At 39.0% G+C, this 18,125-nt stretch overlaps 1 protein-coding gene across 1 annotated transcript in view; it reads left to right on the top strand.

Moving 5' to 3' along the window:
- swap70b (switching B cell complex subunit SWAP70b) overlaps positions 1-18,125 on the top strand; it is a 40,294-nt gene that overhangs the window by 7,174 nt on the left and 14,995 nt on the right. The window contains exons 3-7 of the mRNA XM_084733850.1: positions 5,881-6,054; positions 7,749-7,976; positions 9,347-9,493; positions 9,818-9,926; positions 11,068-11,249. Of these exons, the coding sequence (XP_084589976.1) occupies positions 5,881-6,054; positions 7,749-7,976; positions 9,347-9,493; positions 9,818-9,926; positions 11,068-11,249 (840 nt within the window). The remainder of the gene's footprint in view (positions 1-5,880; positions 6,055-7,748; positions 7,977-9,346; positions 9,494-9,817; positions 9,927-11,067; positions 11,250-18,125) is intronic.

The raw sequence follows: 18,125 nt of genomic DNA, 5'->3' as shown, positions 1-18,125 counted from the left end.
TTCTCCAGAACTCAGCCTGACGCATTTAGCGTCTTTTGAACCTTTAGGATTTCCACCAGAATATAAAATAAAGTTCTGTGTGTTTGAGCTAAATTTGGCCGTATTTGGCTGTAACAGGGACACTTTTCTTTAAGGAAATGTAAACTCATTCAGGCTCAGTAGGACAGACATGACGTCTTGGACAGACGTGAATAACTGCCCAAACACACACACACACACACACACACACACACACACACACACACTCTCTCTCTCTCTCTTACGTCATTATCCATACACAGCCGTCCCACCCACCCATTGAAGTGGAGGTGACGGGGGCCGTGGAGAACGAGGGCGTCGGTCAGTACATTCAATTTCCCTCACTCGTGAGGAAACTCCACCCGGTCACACAAGGAAACTGTATTTATGTATGTATCCCCAAGTGTGTGTGTGTTTGTGTGTGTGAGTGAGACCAGAAACTCAAAAAGCAGGACAACACGTGAATGAATTATCAGTCCAGAAATCCTTAGTTATACAAGTTACACCTCCGTGTTTGTTTGTAATGCTGGATGACTGATGATGATGATGGTACGTGTGTGTGTGTGTGTGTGTGTGTGTGTGTGTGTGTGTGTGTGTGTGTGTGTGTGTCATCCTCTCTGACTCACTTCAATTACCAGTAACAATGCAGCAGAAAATTATCAAAGGACAGACTCGGTCAGTAATCTGACACCGAAACAGTGAAGAGACAGACCTGATGCTGACGCTCAGGACTCAGCAGTTTGTGGTTTGATGAAGCGTTGCGCTAAAACAACTTATCCTCTGTGACCCTGAAATACCCTGAATGTGTGTGTGCCTTTGTGTGTCTTTGTTTTGAGACCATAACAATGACCAGCTGCAGACTTGCTTGACTTAAATACCACATTGTTGGTCTCATATTGTTTCCCTTTTTGTATGTTTGGTACATTTGCCTGGCAGAAGTTATGATCCTATTTTATATCCTTTTTTTAAATGTGTTTTTTAAGCGTCACTTCATCTAAAGACCAAGTCTAGTTACGTCAGGTCTCTACATTTTTACGCTGCAAATAAATGAGCACTACATTTGAACGTTTTACTTTCAAAGCTGTTTTAATGATGTTTCTACTGGAGCTGGGTATCAGTGCTCAATACCTTTTAAAGTATTGATTGAAATAACCCAGTACCAAGTCACTTCAAAACTTCTCCAGTCAAACGGTACCTATATTTGATCCTTTTTTTTTTTTTTTACCCAGATCTAGAAAAGAAAGAACTATTCATATAGTTTTGCTCTCAGCCAATCACTGCATGTGTTCTTCGATTTAATGCAACATGTGATTGGCCCTCTACAGTGGCAGTTCAGTATGCAGAGATGCTACCAAAACCAAAGGTATCAAATTAAGTACTGTATTGGTATCACTGGTATTGGTGCCAGTATTGTTATGCATATCTGAATTTCTTAAACAATACCCAGCCTTTTGTTTCTACAGAGACACTAACAGGGGCGTAGGTTTAGATCTGATGGTTCTCCACAAGGAAATGTGTCAACATTTCATTTCCTGCATTCTGGTCAATTTATATCCAATTTGTGTCCTTTCTGTATCCATTTATGTGGAAACGTCTCAATTTACATAAAAGAAAACACATAATTCAGGCACGAAGTGACACTTAAAAATATAATGGAACATACAATAATGCGGACAGACCTTCAGGCAAGCAGTTTGTCGAAATAAAACTCCTCTTCTACTTCCATTTTTGGAAGTAGCACATGTTCAGAATATAAGACATCTTAAATAAGTCCTGCTTTTTTAGAAGTTCAGTCTATCTCAAGAATCTGGTTCTTCCATTTTAATAGGTACACTGAGCTAAAAGTAATGCAGTCTAATACAACTATTGCAATAAATCGTACCTTCATATGAAGGTTATTATGTTCAGTTTTTGTTCAAATTGTCTCAGAGAGGTGCTGATTCAGCTGTTTGATCACTTGGAGGATGTAGTTTGTGGTGCTGTTGGACTGTATTGTGTTCTTCTGAGAGGTGTTTCTAATGTTTAACCTAGTTAATATACATGGAGTGGACAAAATATCAATCACTTCAATAGTGATGCAATACAAATCCATCAACAGCTCAATTTAAAGGGATTACACCCAAGGTATTTCCTCTTAAACCTGTTGGTAGCATGCTATGTTGATTATCTAGACTAGATAATCACTACAGATTCTCAAGTAACAGATGAAGTCTTTCAATAAATAAAAAAATTGATGTTGCTATAGAATATTTGATTTTTTTTTTTTGTAGGTAGATACCACAAATTGTGGACAAATTAAAACCAAAACTAACTGCTAGACACCACTGAGATTTAAGTGATGGAAATACTGTCATACATCTGCTGAATAGGTATAATAAACAGTCCTATTTTCATTAAAAATAATGATATGATATAAGAAGAACAGTTTTGATCATGAATATTTTATCATTGACTTTATTCTAATAAAATATGTAAATCTCCAAACTTGGAGATACATGGTTTCACTGGACATTGATGGTAGTTTTTTGTAATTTGGGTTAACAGACCGTTTTTAAAGCTGGGAGTCGTGTAATCGTTGAAGCTGAATGAACAACCCAACACCTGCAGATTGTTTGGGTAGTTTTGTGCTTTGGAGCATTAAAAACTCCTCTCATTTCTCTTTTTTTTTACATGACTTTCATTTCATACCACGTCTTCACCATCCTCATCATCGGTGCATAATATTTTAATTGTAAGAAACCCTTTGATTAGGTAGCTGATAATCCTGTTCAACTGGTAAGAAGCCTGTTTATTGTCTTGCTGTTAAACCCGACACCACCGGTCTTACTTTCTGGAGTTTCCGAGAGAGTCGTAAATGCTTCAGCAGGTTTGGGGAGCAGGAGATAAGGCTGGAGTTTGGATCCTGAATCCTAATGAACATGTGGCAGCAGGGAAGGAGGGGAGGCAGCGTTGACAAGGCTTTCATTGTTCAAGTGTCGAGACAGAGTGAAGGAGTACGATAGGAATAGAAAAAGACAGAGAGAGAGACATCCAGGAGAAAGGCAAACACGACGAGCATAACACAGTGTTAGTAGAAGAAGAGCTGCTCTTTCATAACAAACCACGACTTACACAACTTCACTACTGTCCCCTCCCTGTCTGTCATCCTGCCAGCATCTCTCTGTGCAGCTCGTCAGCGCAGACTCATTCAAAACCACAAATCTAAAAGCAGAACGATGATACAGTCGAGTCGGGCCACCTGAACACAGCCACCATCCTCATCCTCACATGAGGGTTACAGTAATGCTGCTGAGTGACGACAGAGCAGAGTAGACTTTAGTTTTATTTGAGTCAGTATCTGGTGTCAGAGGAGTGTTTTCTCAGCAGCATGCCAACATTTAAAACTGCCCCACAATCTATCTTTAGTGTAAACATCACCTGTACAGCAGGTCGAGCAGAGTGTAAAGAGTTTCATCCTTCATAAAAACAACCGGCAGCTGTGTTCAGCTTGAATTAAAGTGTTTTTTTTATTATTTATTTGCACACTATCAGAAATATATTAACAAGAGGAAAAAAAAGAGGCAAAATGTGCAGCTGAGATAAAAAACAAAAAAACCTAGAGGTTTATAGAAGGAATCTCACCTCAGTAAGAATTATACATGAGCAAATACAAGATATATAATCCACAAACATGAGCAAACAAGCAACCACAGGGTCAAAGAGTAAGCATAAAGCAAGCTACATAAATCAACAACAACTTTAATTAAATGCAGTTAGAGTATGTGTGCATCCGTGTGTTTGTGTGTGTATATGATTGTGCACACGTGTGCATGTGAGTAAGTGTACATGTGTGCAGAGGCACGGTGAAAGAGGGAGCACAGTTCAAGTCGGGTATTTTCTGTTTCGATCGTTTGGTTCAGCAGACGGGTCTTAAATCTGTATTTAAAATTACTGAGTGAGTTACTGAGATGCAGTTTGAATACAAGTGCTCCTCAGTTCAAAGTTTTATCTGCCATCCCAACTGTGAGAAATACAGATAAAATGAAATCTTGTTTCTTCAGGACCAGAGTTGAAAAAACCAGACACATATCAGACAAACATAAAGGATCAAGGCAAATAATATTAAACATGTAGAGTGCTCTGCTGCACTTTGTTGCTCTTTCTTCTCTCTGACAGCATCCTGCCCCTCAGTTACTCACAGTGCTGTCTTCATCTTGCCACACTTAAAAATTTAGGCTGTTAATTTTGAGTCTTTGTTTCCTCATGGCATCAAACGGTATTGAATGTTAAAATGTTAAAATGAGAAATTCCAGTATTGTGACGACACTAGTTATTAGCTGTTTCTGACATTTAGTCGATCTACTGCAGAGTTCCCAAGGCTATAACTGGACAGAGAAACCCTGTATTTTAACCAATATTTTTAACAGGACAGTTTTGAACATTTGACTTTAGGTGGAAAATCACTTTAACATCCAGCACAGGTTTCCACACAGGCACTTGCTCACAATTAGCACAATAGAGAGTTACATCAGATCCTGTGTAGCTTTACAAAAGTTCGCTCGACTGCAGTCATTCACTTGGACTGAATGTCTCCCTCTCAGCACAGAAAATTAAAATAATTTAATGAGCGTGAGAGAATTTAGGATAATTTGTTTTGCAGAGCACCAAAGTTGTTCATTGCATAAGACAAGAGTATTTTTTTCTCTGGTGTTCATGTCTCAGCATTGATTCCTGTTATAACTACTCACACACTCGACATACTGTATCAGTTTCACCTGCTGTTATTAAGGCACATGTGTGGATGGGAACATCTGAGGTCATAAGGCCTGGTTCTGCATCAGTGGCTTCTCCAACCACAAAAACGACCGCACCACGTTTCTCACACTGCTTATGCTAATATTGTAGTCAAACTTAGAGTGTAAATGTGATGCTCGGTGGGTTCAGTTTCAGGGTTCACTTCGTGTTCAGGTCGTTTTTTAATTAGAGAGAGAGCGTTGGACTTGTTTTGGGGGGGTTTCTGGTGGTTTGTTTGACGGGACGGCTGCCAGAAGGACGAGATGTGCTTCTAATCCACACAACCTGCCAGGGGTCTCCATGGAGACGCTCCTGTTCACCGGCTCGAGGAGAACATTTCCCCTCCACAGCACCGATTGTACCTTTTCAAGAGCTTTCCTCACATTTAGCTCTGGAATTTGAATCCTAGAGAATTTTTTTTTTTCTGAAAGAGACTACTTTCTTTTCACATTTATTTTGACAGTTTTGCACTGACAGGATTAATAGAGGGAAAATATACTGTCAACATATAGTAACATATAACGTGTATAAGCATGTGGTCTTTACTGGCTTAGCATGCCAAGGGTCGGACGTTTACATGTTCTATGTCTGACCTGTAAAGTTAGGGATTTAAATGTGTAAAACAATGCATGTTTTATTGTTTTCCTCCACTTTGTTAGTTTACACAAATGGAAAATAAACATTATGTAGGAAAAAACAATGTATCTTTGTAATCCCATATTGTAAGTATCTTGTCTGTGTAAATTGTATTTATCTTTTTTTTTTTTGATTCAGTTTAACTCCAAATTCCATCTGATTTAGCAGTCAGAGTTTATTGTGAAAGACTAAATGAACTAAGATTGAAACATCACTCAACAGTTCACATATTATAGAAATATGAAAACTCGTGTGCTTTACTTTAAAGGGTTGGGAATCACTGACCAACATGTTTTACTCTGTCAGGGGAATGTTTGCAAACTCAGGGTGTTTTTTTTTTTTAATCTCATCTTCTTACAAACTACAGGTTACTAGAAAAACAAACTGTTCTACCTCTGTGTCGAACACGAAGCTATGACTCACCAGCGCTGCCGTTGTCCTGCTCTCCCACAGGTGACAGATAACTTTGACCGTCAGGACTTCAACAAAATGTGCTGGACGTTGTGCTTCAGGAAAAACTTGGATCAAAGCCAGCTGTTCATCTCCAACGATGACGCCTTCAAGATCTGGTGCATCTTCAACTTCCTGTCTGAGGACAGATACCCGTTGGTCATGGTCACTGAGGAGGTTAGTGTTGAATTTGGGTATTTTGGGTTTTTTTTTTTTGGTGGCACTTTTTTCTAACCGAATGTGATTCAGTTCACAGAGCTCCACATCCACCTCAAGTAAAACAGGCTGTTTGGTTTAACATGTAAAGGATAATGTTTGCAATAATGACCTGCTGCTTCCTATTACATGGCTACTTTCTACAAAAATCAAAAATTTGACACAAAACATTAATTGAACAATAATTTAAGTAATTTAAAAATGATTTGATTCTGTGGTGACTGTGCAGATTATTCAAGCTTCAGCAGTATGTAAATAACCAGGGATAGGGTGACGTATAGTTTGAAAATGTTACATTATAGCAATAAAATACTTCTCTACCTTTGTTTGTGGAATTTAAACATGTTGTAACCTTTTGTTTTTGCCAACCAGCCCAACAAGTGTTAAATGGACAACCAAAATAAAATACAGTTCCTGATTATCAGCTGCAACAGTGTGGATGGGATTGTTTTTACATTATGAGTGTTTGAAAGACCTACTGTGACAGGAACTACCACAGTAGCTGTTTTGAATTTTTTTACCAGGTGTTTATACATCTTTCTGTGGACAGATTTTGTCAACAGGACGTCACAATCGTGTAAAATGCAGGCGTGTAGTTGAGATCAAAAGGAAGACCTGAAGATGGGTTTGAGGAGCAAGGGTGCTGAAAGTAGGACAGGGGCAAAAGTCTAACCAGACTGAACTTTGGGTGCAAACTGAACTCATCGGGGAGCACAGTACAAACTGCACTGTGTCTGAAAGAGCTTTCAGTTTTAATCATTCACGTTCGCTTTAAGACATTAGTTAAGGATCAGACCAGATGCCTGTCAACATGTTGACATGATGCTCTGACTCAAGACCACTCAGTAGTCATGGCTAAGTCACACATCTCTGAACATGGCCTTCATTTTGATCTCAAATATACACACCAGTGAAGTTTCGTAGCTGCACCTTGCATGGTGGTGATGTTATGGTGTTGATAAAGACACATGAGCACAGAGTACTCATGTGTTTGGTTTAAGGTCCATAGTTAGGGGTCCTGATTGATCCACTGAGCACAAACTGCTGTGTAGTGGCTGATGAACCTCTCAGTTTAGATCTGTACACACTGGAAAAGCAGTTCCTCTGAAATTGGTGGCTATTTGACCAAATGAGGGGGAAGTTATTAATGGAGATGTTCTAGAGATTCAAATTAGCAGCATTTGTCTGTCAGTGTGAACTTCCCACTCAGTCACAACTTAGTTAAATGAGCTTTTGTTCATTTTAAACTCCTACTGATCAGACGTGAACTCAGAACTGGGTTTTAGTTGTACTGTGGTACGTGTGGTGCTTTGCTGCTGCAGTAACTGGCCAGTTGAAAGCCTCTGTTGCTCAAGAGCAGAAAAGGAAGTTTCCAGCTTCCTGTTCTTTAACAAACGCTGGAAGATTTATTGTTGGGTACAACAAACATCAGAGCTGAATTACAGGAAGATTGTTTGCAAAAGAAATGTAAAATGTATATGGTCCAAATAGTAGAGATGAAAAGTGGGACAAGTACAGGACAGGGACGATTATCTTCTATATAAGTGAACAGTTAGAAATAGTAATAAAAAAGTAGAAAAAAAATCCCATCCCTCTGTGTTTGGCTGTATGTTTTTTACTATCTCACTGCTCTCTGAATTTGTTTCCATGCACAGATTGAGTATTTCCTGCGTAAGCTGACGGAGGCGATGGGGGGCAGCTGGGTGGAGGAGCGTTTTGAGGACTACAAGCTGCAGCTGAACTCGAAGCAGCAGAGTCTGAACGTCTGGGAGCTCATCATCCTGGTGGGGTCAGGTCACTTCAGCAAGGGCATGGACCGCCAAACGCTCTCCATGGGCATCAACGAGGTCTACCTGGAGCTCATCCTGGACGTGCTCAAACAGGTGAGCAACGACACCGTCTGCACAATCAATCATTTGGCCCTTTAGTTACTAGCTTGTCAAAGAGGCTATGGCTAATGTATTTTGACAGTATAGCTGAAATGATACCTTGAAAACACATGCATTTCCAGGGATAGTGAGCTTCTATTCCCAGAACAGAAATAGTCTCATATTAATCCCCACTCCTCACCACATCACACCATCTAATATTACACAAGTCAACATTTTTGCCCCCTCAAATGTTTAACCCAAGTTGGCGCCCATGGAGATATTAATATATGTATATACATATCCTATAAAATTATTATTATTTTGCAACTTCATTATATTGAATCAGATGTGCTATAAACAACCTTGTCAAGGATGACAAATTCAAGGAAAACACAACAAGGTTTTATGTTTCAAAATGTGTAACCTGTCTGTAAGTAGACTTGGCATCCTATATAACCTGGCTGAGCCCCCCAAAAAAAAACATTCAAACAATAGCAAGACAAGTAACGAGTACCTAATAATAGCCTGCACCAAAATGTAAGTAGCAGTATGTCCTGAAACATAAAATCTACTAGGCTATATCTACAAATGTTATAAGTTCTGCTGTCTACAATCCACACATTCTGTTCCATCAGAGGACACACATTAAAAAACACCCTGAAAGATCACAAGTGTTGCCACACGTGCAGTGGCAAACAATGCATGAGTCTTATTTACTTTTGTCTTATTTTGTGCAAAAGCAATTAGGCCGTTTTTGACTTTTTCTAAAAAGGGAACTGTCTGTCAGAGTGTGATTTATTATGAATGTAATGCAAAGTACAATTTCAAGCAGTTTCAACCACTTAATCCAAAATCCAAGCACTGATATGTGTTTAAATATTGTCTGTGGGACATGAGCTGCAAGTGTTAAACAGCATTTGGATCTGACTTTGAGTAAAACAAGTCAGCTGAGAAGTTTACTTATTCTGCAAGAATTAAATGTAGAAGTGGACATATTAAAATAAATATTTTACACTACAGTGATTAAAAGACACAGAAGGGAAACTATAAAAACTAAAATATAAAGAAGTTCTTTGTATACACATAAAACTAAGGAAATGAGAGTCTGTGGTCAGGAGTGGCACAGCTGTATGTTCTTTTGTGAAAACATGAGTGAGTCTGTTCATGGGTCATGTAGAGACAAATAAAAGTAAAACAATACATAAATGCAGAAAACATTACTGTTAAAGTGAGCTAAGAAAGAAAAAGGTTAAATGTTCAGTATCATACAGAACATGGAGTCTGTAAATATAATAATATAATTTTATAATCAAAATCAGTAATGTCAGAGCAGCTGCTGGTTTTAAAATCACCCTGACTGATGTCCTTCTTTCTGTCTGCAGGGCTACATGATGAAGAAAGGTCACAAGAGGAAGAACTGGACAGAGCGCTGGTTCATGCTGAAGCCAACAGCCATCTCCTACTATGTCAGCGAGGACCTGGCCGAACAGAAAGGAGACATCTTACTCGATGGAAACTGCTGCGTGGAGGCAAGAACCCGCTGTTCTAGTGACACAAAAATCTAAGCTTGAATCCCGTGACCAGAGCTGTATGATGTGTCAATCAAATCACTAACAGTACAGTGATGTTAGCTAACCAGAGATAATGATTAGTTGGCTATTAATGGATCCGATTAGATCAAATCCTATGTTACTTTACGTGAGTCACGGTGAGAAGTTCAGTAGAAAAAAGAGAAAAGTATAAAAGAATTTAAAAAAAAAACACAAGATACTGGTTGTGCTACTGAATATTTTGGAGTACTCTTCATGTTTGTGTATTTATCATGTCGTTTTAATCCTTTGTTTTCTCTGCAGCCTCTACAAGATAAAGAGGGAAAAAAGTGTCTCTTTCTCATCAAGTCAACACATAAAAGCTTTGAAATCAGTGCATCAGACAAGAAGAAGAAGCAGGAGTGGATCCAGGGTGAGTCGTGACACGACATTATTTCATGTATAAATCATGGCCATTACTCCTCACATCAGATAATCTTCATTTAAGCCTCAATGTGGTGACTCAGCGTATTGTATTTTACTCATCATGTGTTTCATTCATTCACTCCCCATTGCTGAACATGAACTTTTGACCTTTTTTCTTTCTTTTACCAATTATGAAATACCATAGTGAAATATACACTTCAAACCAAAAGCCAAGGTCATTCAGTTTATTATCATAAATGACAAAGATAAGCAGCAAATACACGTTGAAGCTGAGAGCTGATAATATTTGGCATTTCTGCTTAAAAAATTACTGAAAATGACAAGCAGAATTCAACAGTTATGGTTGGTATCGGCAACTATTTTGTAACATATATGAAACAGGGACAGCAAACGCCAAAACATGCACACCAAAATGATAAATTTTTAATATTTGCTGCATTAGTGATGTGTAAATATACAGGCATCTGTTTCAGACACAATGACGGACCAATTAAGTTGTCTGTCTTTTCATTCAACACCACAAACAAGTCTGTAAACTGGTCCAACTGACAAAGAACCAGATGAACCTGAATGATAAACTGAAATTTGTGAAGCCTTCAAAGGCGAAGTATCCTCATCTGCATCTTTAAGCTGGATGAAATATTACAGTGCAAAGTGTGCACAACATGTTCACTAGTTCAATGTGGCACATCTAACCGAACCATGGGTTACTACAATACAGCTTTTAAACATCCTTTTATGTCAAATTTCCATTATTAAGCTGACGTATAACTGCAAAAATGACAACTAATTTTCAGTTTTCAGCAACCAGAAGCTGTTGCCTGGTTGCCTTCAGCCTGGCACCCACTTTAAAAGTTAGTTTTGAGCTCTGTTGATTATCAAAATAGTTGTTGATGTGTGTATTTCTGGCACCTTATCTATTAATTTGTTAATTGTTTCAGTTCTAATTCAAAGGCTATTGATGAGCAGATTTTGTGTTTTCTTTAAATTTGTCACATAATTGTTTTGGCACATTATTTTTGATACAGAATCCAAATGTTCACAGCTCTTTACTGAGTATCTCTATGTTTTGCTGGTTTTACTTAAGAGTATGGTTTTACTTAAGAGTATATTCTCCACTGTTTCAGCCGTTCAGACCTGTGTGACCCTGCTCCGTCAGGGCCGGCCGGCGCCGCACCGCGAGGCACGACAGAAGCGGCGGGAGCTGCGACTGAAGCAGCAGGCTGAACAGGAGGAGCTGGAGCTGAGGATGAGGGAGCTGCAGACAGCCAACGAGGCAAAACAACTGGAACTGGAGAACATGAGGAAGGTGAGGAGAAGACACACAAACACATTAAATGTTTCCTCTGTGAATCCAGTCTGGTCAGGAAATGTCTGGTGCATCAGTTCCTTTTTGTAGTATCCTGGATTTAAAATATACGGTGGCCGACAAGTGCAAACGCGCTGCATATACAGACAGGCGTTGCAAATACAGAAACGCGCTGCATATAAGAAAACAGATGCAAAAGGAAAACGCTGCAAATACAGAAACGCGCTGCATAAACAGAAACGTGCTGCAAATACAGAAACGCGCTGCATATAGGAAAACAGATGCAAAACGAAATCGCTGCAAATACAGAAACGCGCTGCATATAAGAAAACAGATGCAAAACGAAAATGCTGCAAATACAGAAACGCGCTGCAAATGAGAAAACAAATGCAAAAAGAAAACGCCGCATATACAGAAACGCGCTGCAAATGAGAAAACAAATGCAAAACGAAAACGCCGCATATACAGTCACACAACGGAAGTGCTCCAGGCCTCTAGGGGCAGTGCTGAGCTTTCCCCCGAGAGACAGACAACGGACGAATCAACCTGCGGAGGAGAGGAATAGGCCAACGTGAAAATATTATGGCACATATTGCTAGATAAAATCCTTACTGTCTGTTATGTATTATGCACTCCCTGTACTTTACTGTTGTTTTATGTATGAGTGTTGTCATGTTGCTTATATAATGTCATGTTTCTTTGTATGTCTTCAACATGACAATAAAGTTTGTTTAAAAAAATAATAAAATAAAATAAAAAAAAAATCCCGAAAGGGGAAACGTAATTATGAAGAATAAACATCCCGTAACTGTTTTTTAAACTAAAAAAAAAAAAAGGAATAGGCCTATGTGAGAAGTAGAAAGTTATTGGTGAGAGGAAAATTGGAGGTGGGAGAGGCTACATGAAAAAGCACGGGGTTTTTTTTCTTTTTCTTTCTTTCTTTCTTTTTTCCACATGTGGCCCTCATCTTTTACTGTATTATGAAAGTGCAGCTGATTTACATTTTTACATTTTTGTTTGTTTGTCGGATTTACATTTTCTGATTTTTTGCCTCTCCCGCCTCCAATTTTCCTCTCACCAATAACTTTCTACTTCTCACGTAGGCCTATTCCTCTCCTCCGCAGGTTGATTCGTCCGTTGTCTGTCTCTCGGGGGAAAGCTCAGCACTGCCCCTAGAGGCCTGGAGCACTTCCGTTGTGTGACTGTATATGCGGCGTTTTCGTTTTGCATTTGTTTTCTCATTTGCAGCGCGTTTCTGTATATGCGGCGTTTTCTTTTTGCATTTGTTTTCTCATTTGCAGCGCGTTTCTGTATTTGCAGCATTTTCGTTTTGCATCTGTTTTCTTATATGCAGCGCGTTTCTGTATTTGCAGCGATTTCGTTTTGCATCTGTTTTCCTATATGCAGCGCGTTTCTGTATTTGCAGCACGTTTCTGTTTATGCAGCGCGTTTCTGTATTTGCAGCGATTTCGTTTTGCATCTGTTTTCCTATATGCAGCGCGTTTCTGTATTTGCAGCACGTTTCTGTTTATGCAGCGCGTTTCTGTATTTGCAGCGTTTTCCTTTTGCATCTGTTTTCTTATATGCAGCGCGTTTCTGTATTTGCAGCACCTGTCTGTATATGCAGCGCGTTTGCACTTGTCGGCCACCGTAAAAATAGCTCAGTGTGGAAGTGAGAAGGGCAGGAGTGATCCACGATGACGGGGTAAAGATGGGACCTGTCAACATTATGTGGGAGTGCAAACAAGGCGTGCATATTGGACAGATTGATTTCAGAGATCATTTTACATGAAAAAAGTTACTTCTGTCTCCACTGACTGACATGCATGTCCATACAGCTCCGGACAGCTCACACCAAAATACAAAATCCATATTTTATATCTCACCTGTAGTGCTCTGTATCCATCTAAATAGGTTTAGTGTGAGCTTCTGAGGTTTTGAGATATCAGCAATGTCTTGATGTATTCTTCCTACCAAACAACACCCACCAACCAATCAGAAGGAAGCGTGCATCTACTCCCAGATGAGAGGCTCGTACTTGTAAAAGGTGTGGGATGTAAACATTAATGGCGTCCTCTTCGGCTTAGCTGTAATCACTCGTCAATGAGTAAATGCACACTTCCCTCTGCGCTGTGATTCAGTTGTAGTTCAGTAGAAAGAAAACAGTTCCCACATGAAACTGCTGACAACACGGTCTGAATTATCTTGAGTAACCGTGTCATGATTACTAGAAAGAGACACTGCTGTTGAGCTCTTCAAATGTATTTTTGGTGCTTTGAGCACCACAAGCTGTGCCATTTAGTTCCATTATATTGGAGAGGGCAGTCATCTTTACAGCTTATGTCTCCAAAACCCTGCAACTCACACCAAAACAACCAAAATTGATAAATAGCGCTACAGGCCAGAGGAAAAATATATAGTTTGATTTTTGTATGAAATGCCCCTCTGAAGGACATTGAAGTAGAGACTCAAATTTCTGCTAAAACACATACAGAGATATGGGCCTCATAAAACACCCCACTACAAGACAACTAACACAAAACATACAGCTGTATAGGCAATAAAAATCCATTTGGATTCAGAACAATATTGGAAATGACAACAAAAACTAAAGAAAAACGGCACATATGTTTAGATAACAGTGTAGATGTAACCTCTGCACGCCTGAAACACCAGGTTATGTTTGTCTCTTTCAATAAGTGACCAGCAAAGAGAAAAAAAAAAGGAGCACAAACAAGGAAGTAATTCACTGGAATATGTTAGTGAATGAACCAGGGGGATTTCCCCAGAGGGAATTTCTAAACCTGTAAGATAAAAAAAGGCAGTTACTTCTAGTCAAAGCACATAACTCAGATAATTTAAAAAATGAGAAGGAGGGAGGGAGTAAGGACAAACTTTTTCCAAATAGTTCTTGAAGCAGCACAGACAGAGGAGCATCTTTTCTATCTGAAAAGGACTTTGTGTTTCAAGCTGTTTGGATATTTAAGACTCACATTTTCTGTTTTTCGCAGCTGACTCAGCTGTTTGAATTTAAAGTGTCTGTTCTTTATCAGTAAAGTGTTCTCAGCTGGAAAGTAAACTAATCTCTTGCTCTATTCATCTCTATTCACTCACTGTACTAAGGGCTCTTTTGTCTTGTAATCACACTGTCATCAATCACATCTCGACTTTCTTTCGGCTTTAAGTCAACTCAAGAAGATCAATCTTCACACAGACAGAAATCTCAGCGTTGCTTTGATTATCACAGACTCCTTAAAGGCTGCGATCAGACTGAATCTCAACCACAAGTGCAAAAACAAGGCCGATGTAGACTCTAACCTTATTGCTACAGTGCTATCAAATATCTGTAAGTGCACATGCCTGGTAGATTGCTTTTTAACATCAACTCTGTATTTCCACTGTTCACTTGGAACAAGATAAAATCACTACCAGCATGATAACTTCCCCATCTTACAATAATTTAACCTGCAGTGTCTAGCATTTTGCATCTGACAACCCTTCAAACTAATTGATCTGACAAGTGCAGATGAGTCACAATTCCTGCAAAGCATCATGCTAACATGTCATGTATCAAGGAAAGAAATAAACTTCCTTGAAGGGATTACTGTAAATAAATATTTTGACAATCGGTGTAATCATCAGTGCAGATACAGCTGCTGTGATGTCATCACAACTGCTGCTAAAACTAGAAGACTGCAGCTCTCCGACAGGTGTGTCTGTGGGTGGAGAACAATGACTGCAGGCCGATCTGTGTGTGTGTGCAGTGTGTCGTACATGAAGGGGAGACAATATGCAGGTTACGTTATCTTTAAAATGCCATAAAAACAATCAACCAACACTAATGTCACCGCAGGTATGTCTTCATCAGTGGAAACAAGATTACAAACCAAAGCAGTTGCTGATCACTTTCAGCCCCTAACAGCTGGTGCAGAGGAGTGAAGAGTCAACAGTGGTGGAAAATAACTAAACACACTTACATTTAGTATTTACATTTTGCAACTTTATTTTTCTAATCCACTACATCTCAAGGGCAAATATTACTTCTTTCATCTTTAGTTACCAGTTACTTTTCAGATTACATGTCATACCTTTCCTGTCCAGTGAAAACCATATAGCCTATCATTAAATTGTGATTTGAAATTTTTCTGGTAAACTTAAGGGTTAGGTGTTCGTTATAGGTTGAGAAAATTCTCCTACTTCTTAAGATAAATAAATCTTTAAAAGCCTTCTTGAATTAGCTGGAAATTGCATCATCACAAAGCTGAAAACAGGGCTGTTTTTCTGACACCATGAAAAGTCAACTACAAATACATGATGATCTTATGGAATATGATGCATTGCTGTAGATTAAACTACCCAGCAGTATGTAATGTAGTTAAATTAGCTCTACCTTAAACATCTACAGCAGTAAAATGCAACATGCATATTAATGCAGCAGTAATATTGATAAAATAAAACATTGTATATTAAGTTTTGAATGCAAGACTTAGACTTGTATTGGAGTGTTTCCACAGTGTGGTATTAGTACTTTTAGGGGACAGTTCATATCAAAAATACATATTTTTCCTCCGACCTGTAGCACTTTCCATCCATCAACTTTGTTTTGGTGCAAGTTGCTGAGTTTAAGAGAGTTTTTGGTCACAGAGATGTCTGCCTTCTCCCCAATGTAATGGGACTAAATGGCACTCGACTTGTGGTGCTTGTGGTTGTTGTGATAAGTTTTGTGTTTTCCGTCTTGCTTTCTAGGAGGAAAAACAAATAGTTGCGGTAGATTTTTATCATAGAAAGAAAATAGTTCCGACATGAAAATGCTCAAAACAAGGTCAGTGGATTAACTTGAGTAACTTGGTAATGGTTTCTGGAAAAAGACATTGCTGCTGAGTTTGTCAAATGTATTTTTTGGCTCTTTGGGCACAACAAGATGAGTGTTATCTAGTTCCACTATATTTGAGGGTAGGCAGACATCTCTATGGCTGATATCTCCAAAATTCTGCAGTCACACAAAAACAATCTACAGCACTAAAGGCCAAATGATGTATTTTTTATTTTGGGGTGAACCGTCCCTTTTAAGTGAAGGATCTGAATAGTCTTCAGATAGTATTATGCTTCTTTCACCCCAGTTAGTCAATAAAATAGGTTGTTCAAGGTTTTTTTTTTTAAATAGTGAATCACTGCCACCATTAGAGGTCCTTGAGCCTGCAGTCATAAATGTGCACAAAAAACATTAGGCTGATAAGTCCAGTCGTATGTGAGATTAGCTGCGTCATGAAAGCCCGGCAGAGATAACAACATCTCAAAGCTGATTCAACAACATTCCTCACACGTCACACCATAAAATAACACAAGCTGAGAGTAACAGGCATTATCTGTGGAGCTCTTGTTAAAATGACAAAGTGTCATTTTTTCTGTTTCACACTCCTGGTTTCAGTCTCATAGATACACACACTGCTGCTGCTGTGTTTCACACAACAATTAAAGTAGGTCACCTAAAAACTTTGCTGGGTCTCCTGTGAAACTCACTGCCAGCTCATGAATACCAATAATAGATCAGCTCCACCCTGCGGCCTCCGACTGATGAATAGTCTGTCACTCGCTGCAAACAGAGGAATGTGTATTGAACCAGGAAGGAGGCACAGGGGTGACATTAGTCTCCATTAAACATGTTTTCCTAGTAAATCTGCTCAAACCTGACTCACACTCCTCTCTGTCGACACTTAACTTACAATTCAGTGATTATGTGGATTCTCCAAATGTTGATGACGAATGTCTGCTTCCTGTTAATACAGTAAATGGCTGTGAAGTTAACAGGAAGTGTCAACTCTAGAGAGCTGATGGCATGTGTGTGATGCTGTTACTAATCCGTTAAAGGTTATATTAGTTGCTCCACAGGAAAACCAACTAAAATACGGAAGCCTTGTTTTTTTTCAGGGTGGCTTTTGGTTGATTGTGATGAACTCTCCCTGACCACTTTATTAACAACTGCTAAATAAATACAACAGACCCGCCACAAATTCTACATTTAGGGAAATAATAATGTTCAGTTTTTGTTGACACTGTCAGACAGGTGTTGGAATTTTAATTTTTAATAATCTTCCACCTTCATATTTGCAAACTGTGTAGGCAAAACATTACACTCACTATAATGCATTTCACTTCAACACCACAGAAACCTCAATGATAAATGTAGTTAAAATAAGAACTCTGACGGTGTCAATGCAAACTGAGCATTATTGTCGTTGAAAAGGTAGAATTTATGGTTGAGCTGTTGTACTGGATTGCAACAGATTGTACACAAGTCCCTAATAAACTGGCCACTGAATTTATTTACAAAATGGAGTTCGTCAGGTAAAGAACGATGAAGTCCCAGGGTCAGATGCATAACCCTGTATAGACCAGAAGTTTTCAAAGTCTGAGACTGTGGGCCTCAATCCCAGACACTCAACAACTGAGTCAAGCCTTATATTGCTATTTTACATAACATTAGATGATTCTTAATACATGACACAAGGTCTGTCCAAAGGTATTTATTAGTTTGTGATTCAAAGAAAGTGTGGAAAAGCAGTAAAAATCCTGAACAGTGTATCTGTAAAACACCTATTTAACCTAATCACACACATTTATACTCTTCTATAACCAAAGTGATATTTTCTCACTTCCATTCATTGAGCCTCCCCTGAAACAGTTTGAAGCCCCCCTGTGGAGTCCTGCCTCCCACTTTGAAAACCTCTGCTGCAGACTAAAGACAGAAACATGCATATGCATTCTTTCTCTGAGGGCACACACACATAGATCTGTTCTATAAATCTCAGCCACTGTGAAACTGATCACATTTACACAAGCCTGGTTTCCACTCCCACAGTTAGCTATAAATGGATG

This window comes from Lutjanus erythropterus, chromosome 13 (genome assembly GCF_056507025.1).
Source record: "Lutjanus erythropterus isolate fLutEry1 chromosome 13, fLutEry1.hap2, whole genome shotgun sequence".
Classification (NCBI taxonomy): domain Eukaryota; kingdom Metazoa; phylum Chordata; class Actinopteri; order Lutjaniformes; family Lutjanidae; genus Lutjanus; species Lutjanus erythropterus.
Note: the sequence above shows the minus strand (reverse complement) of the source record. Positions and strands in the feature narration are given on the sequence as shown.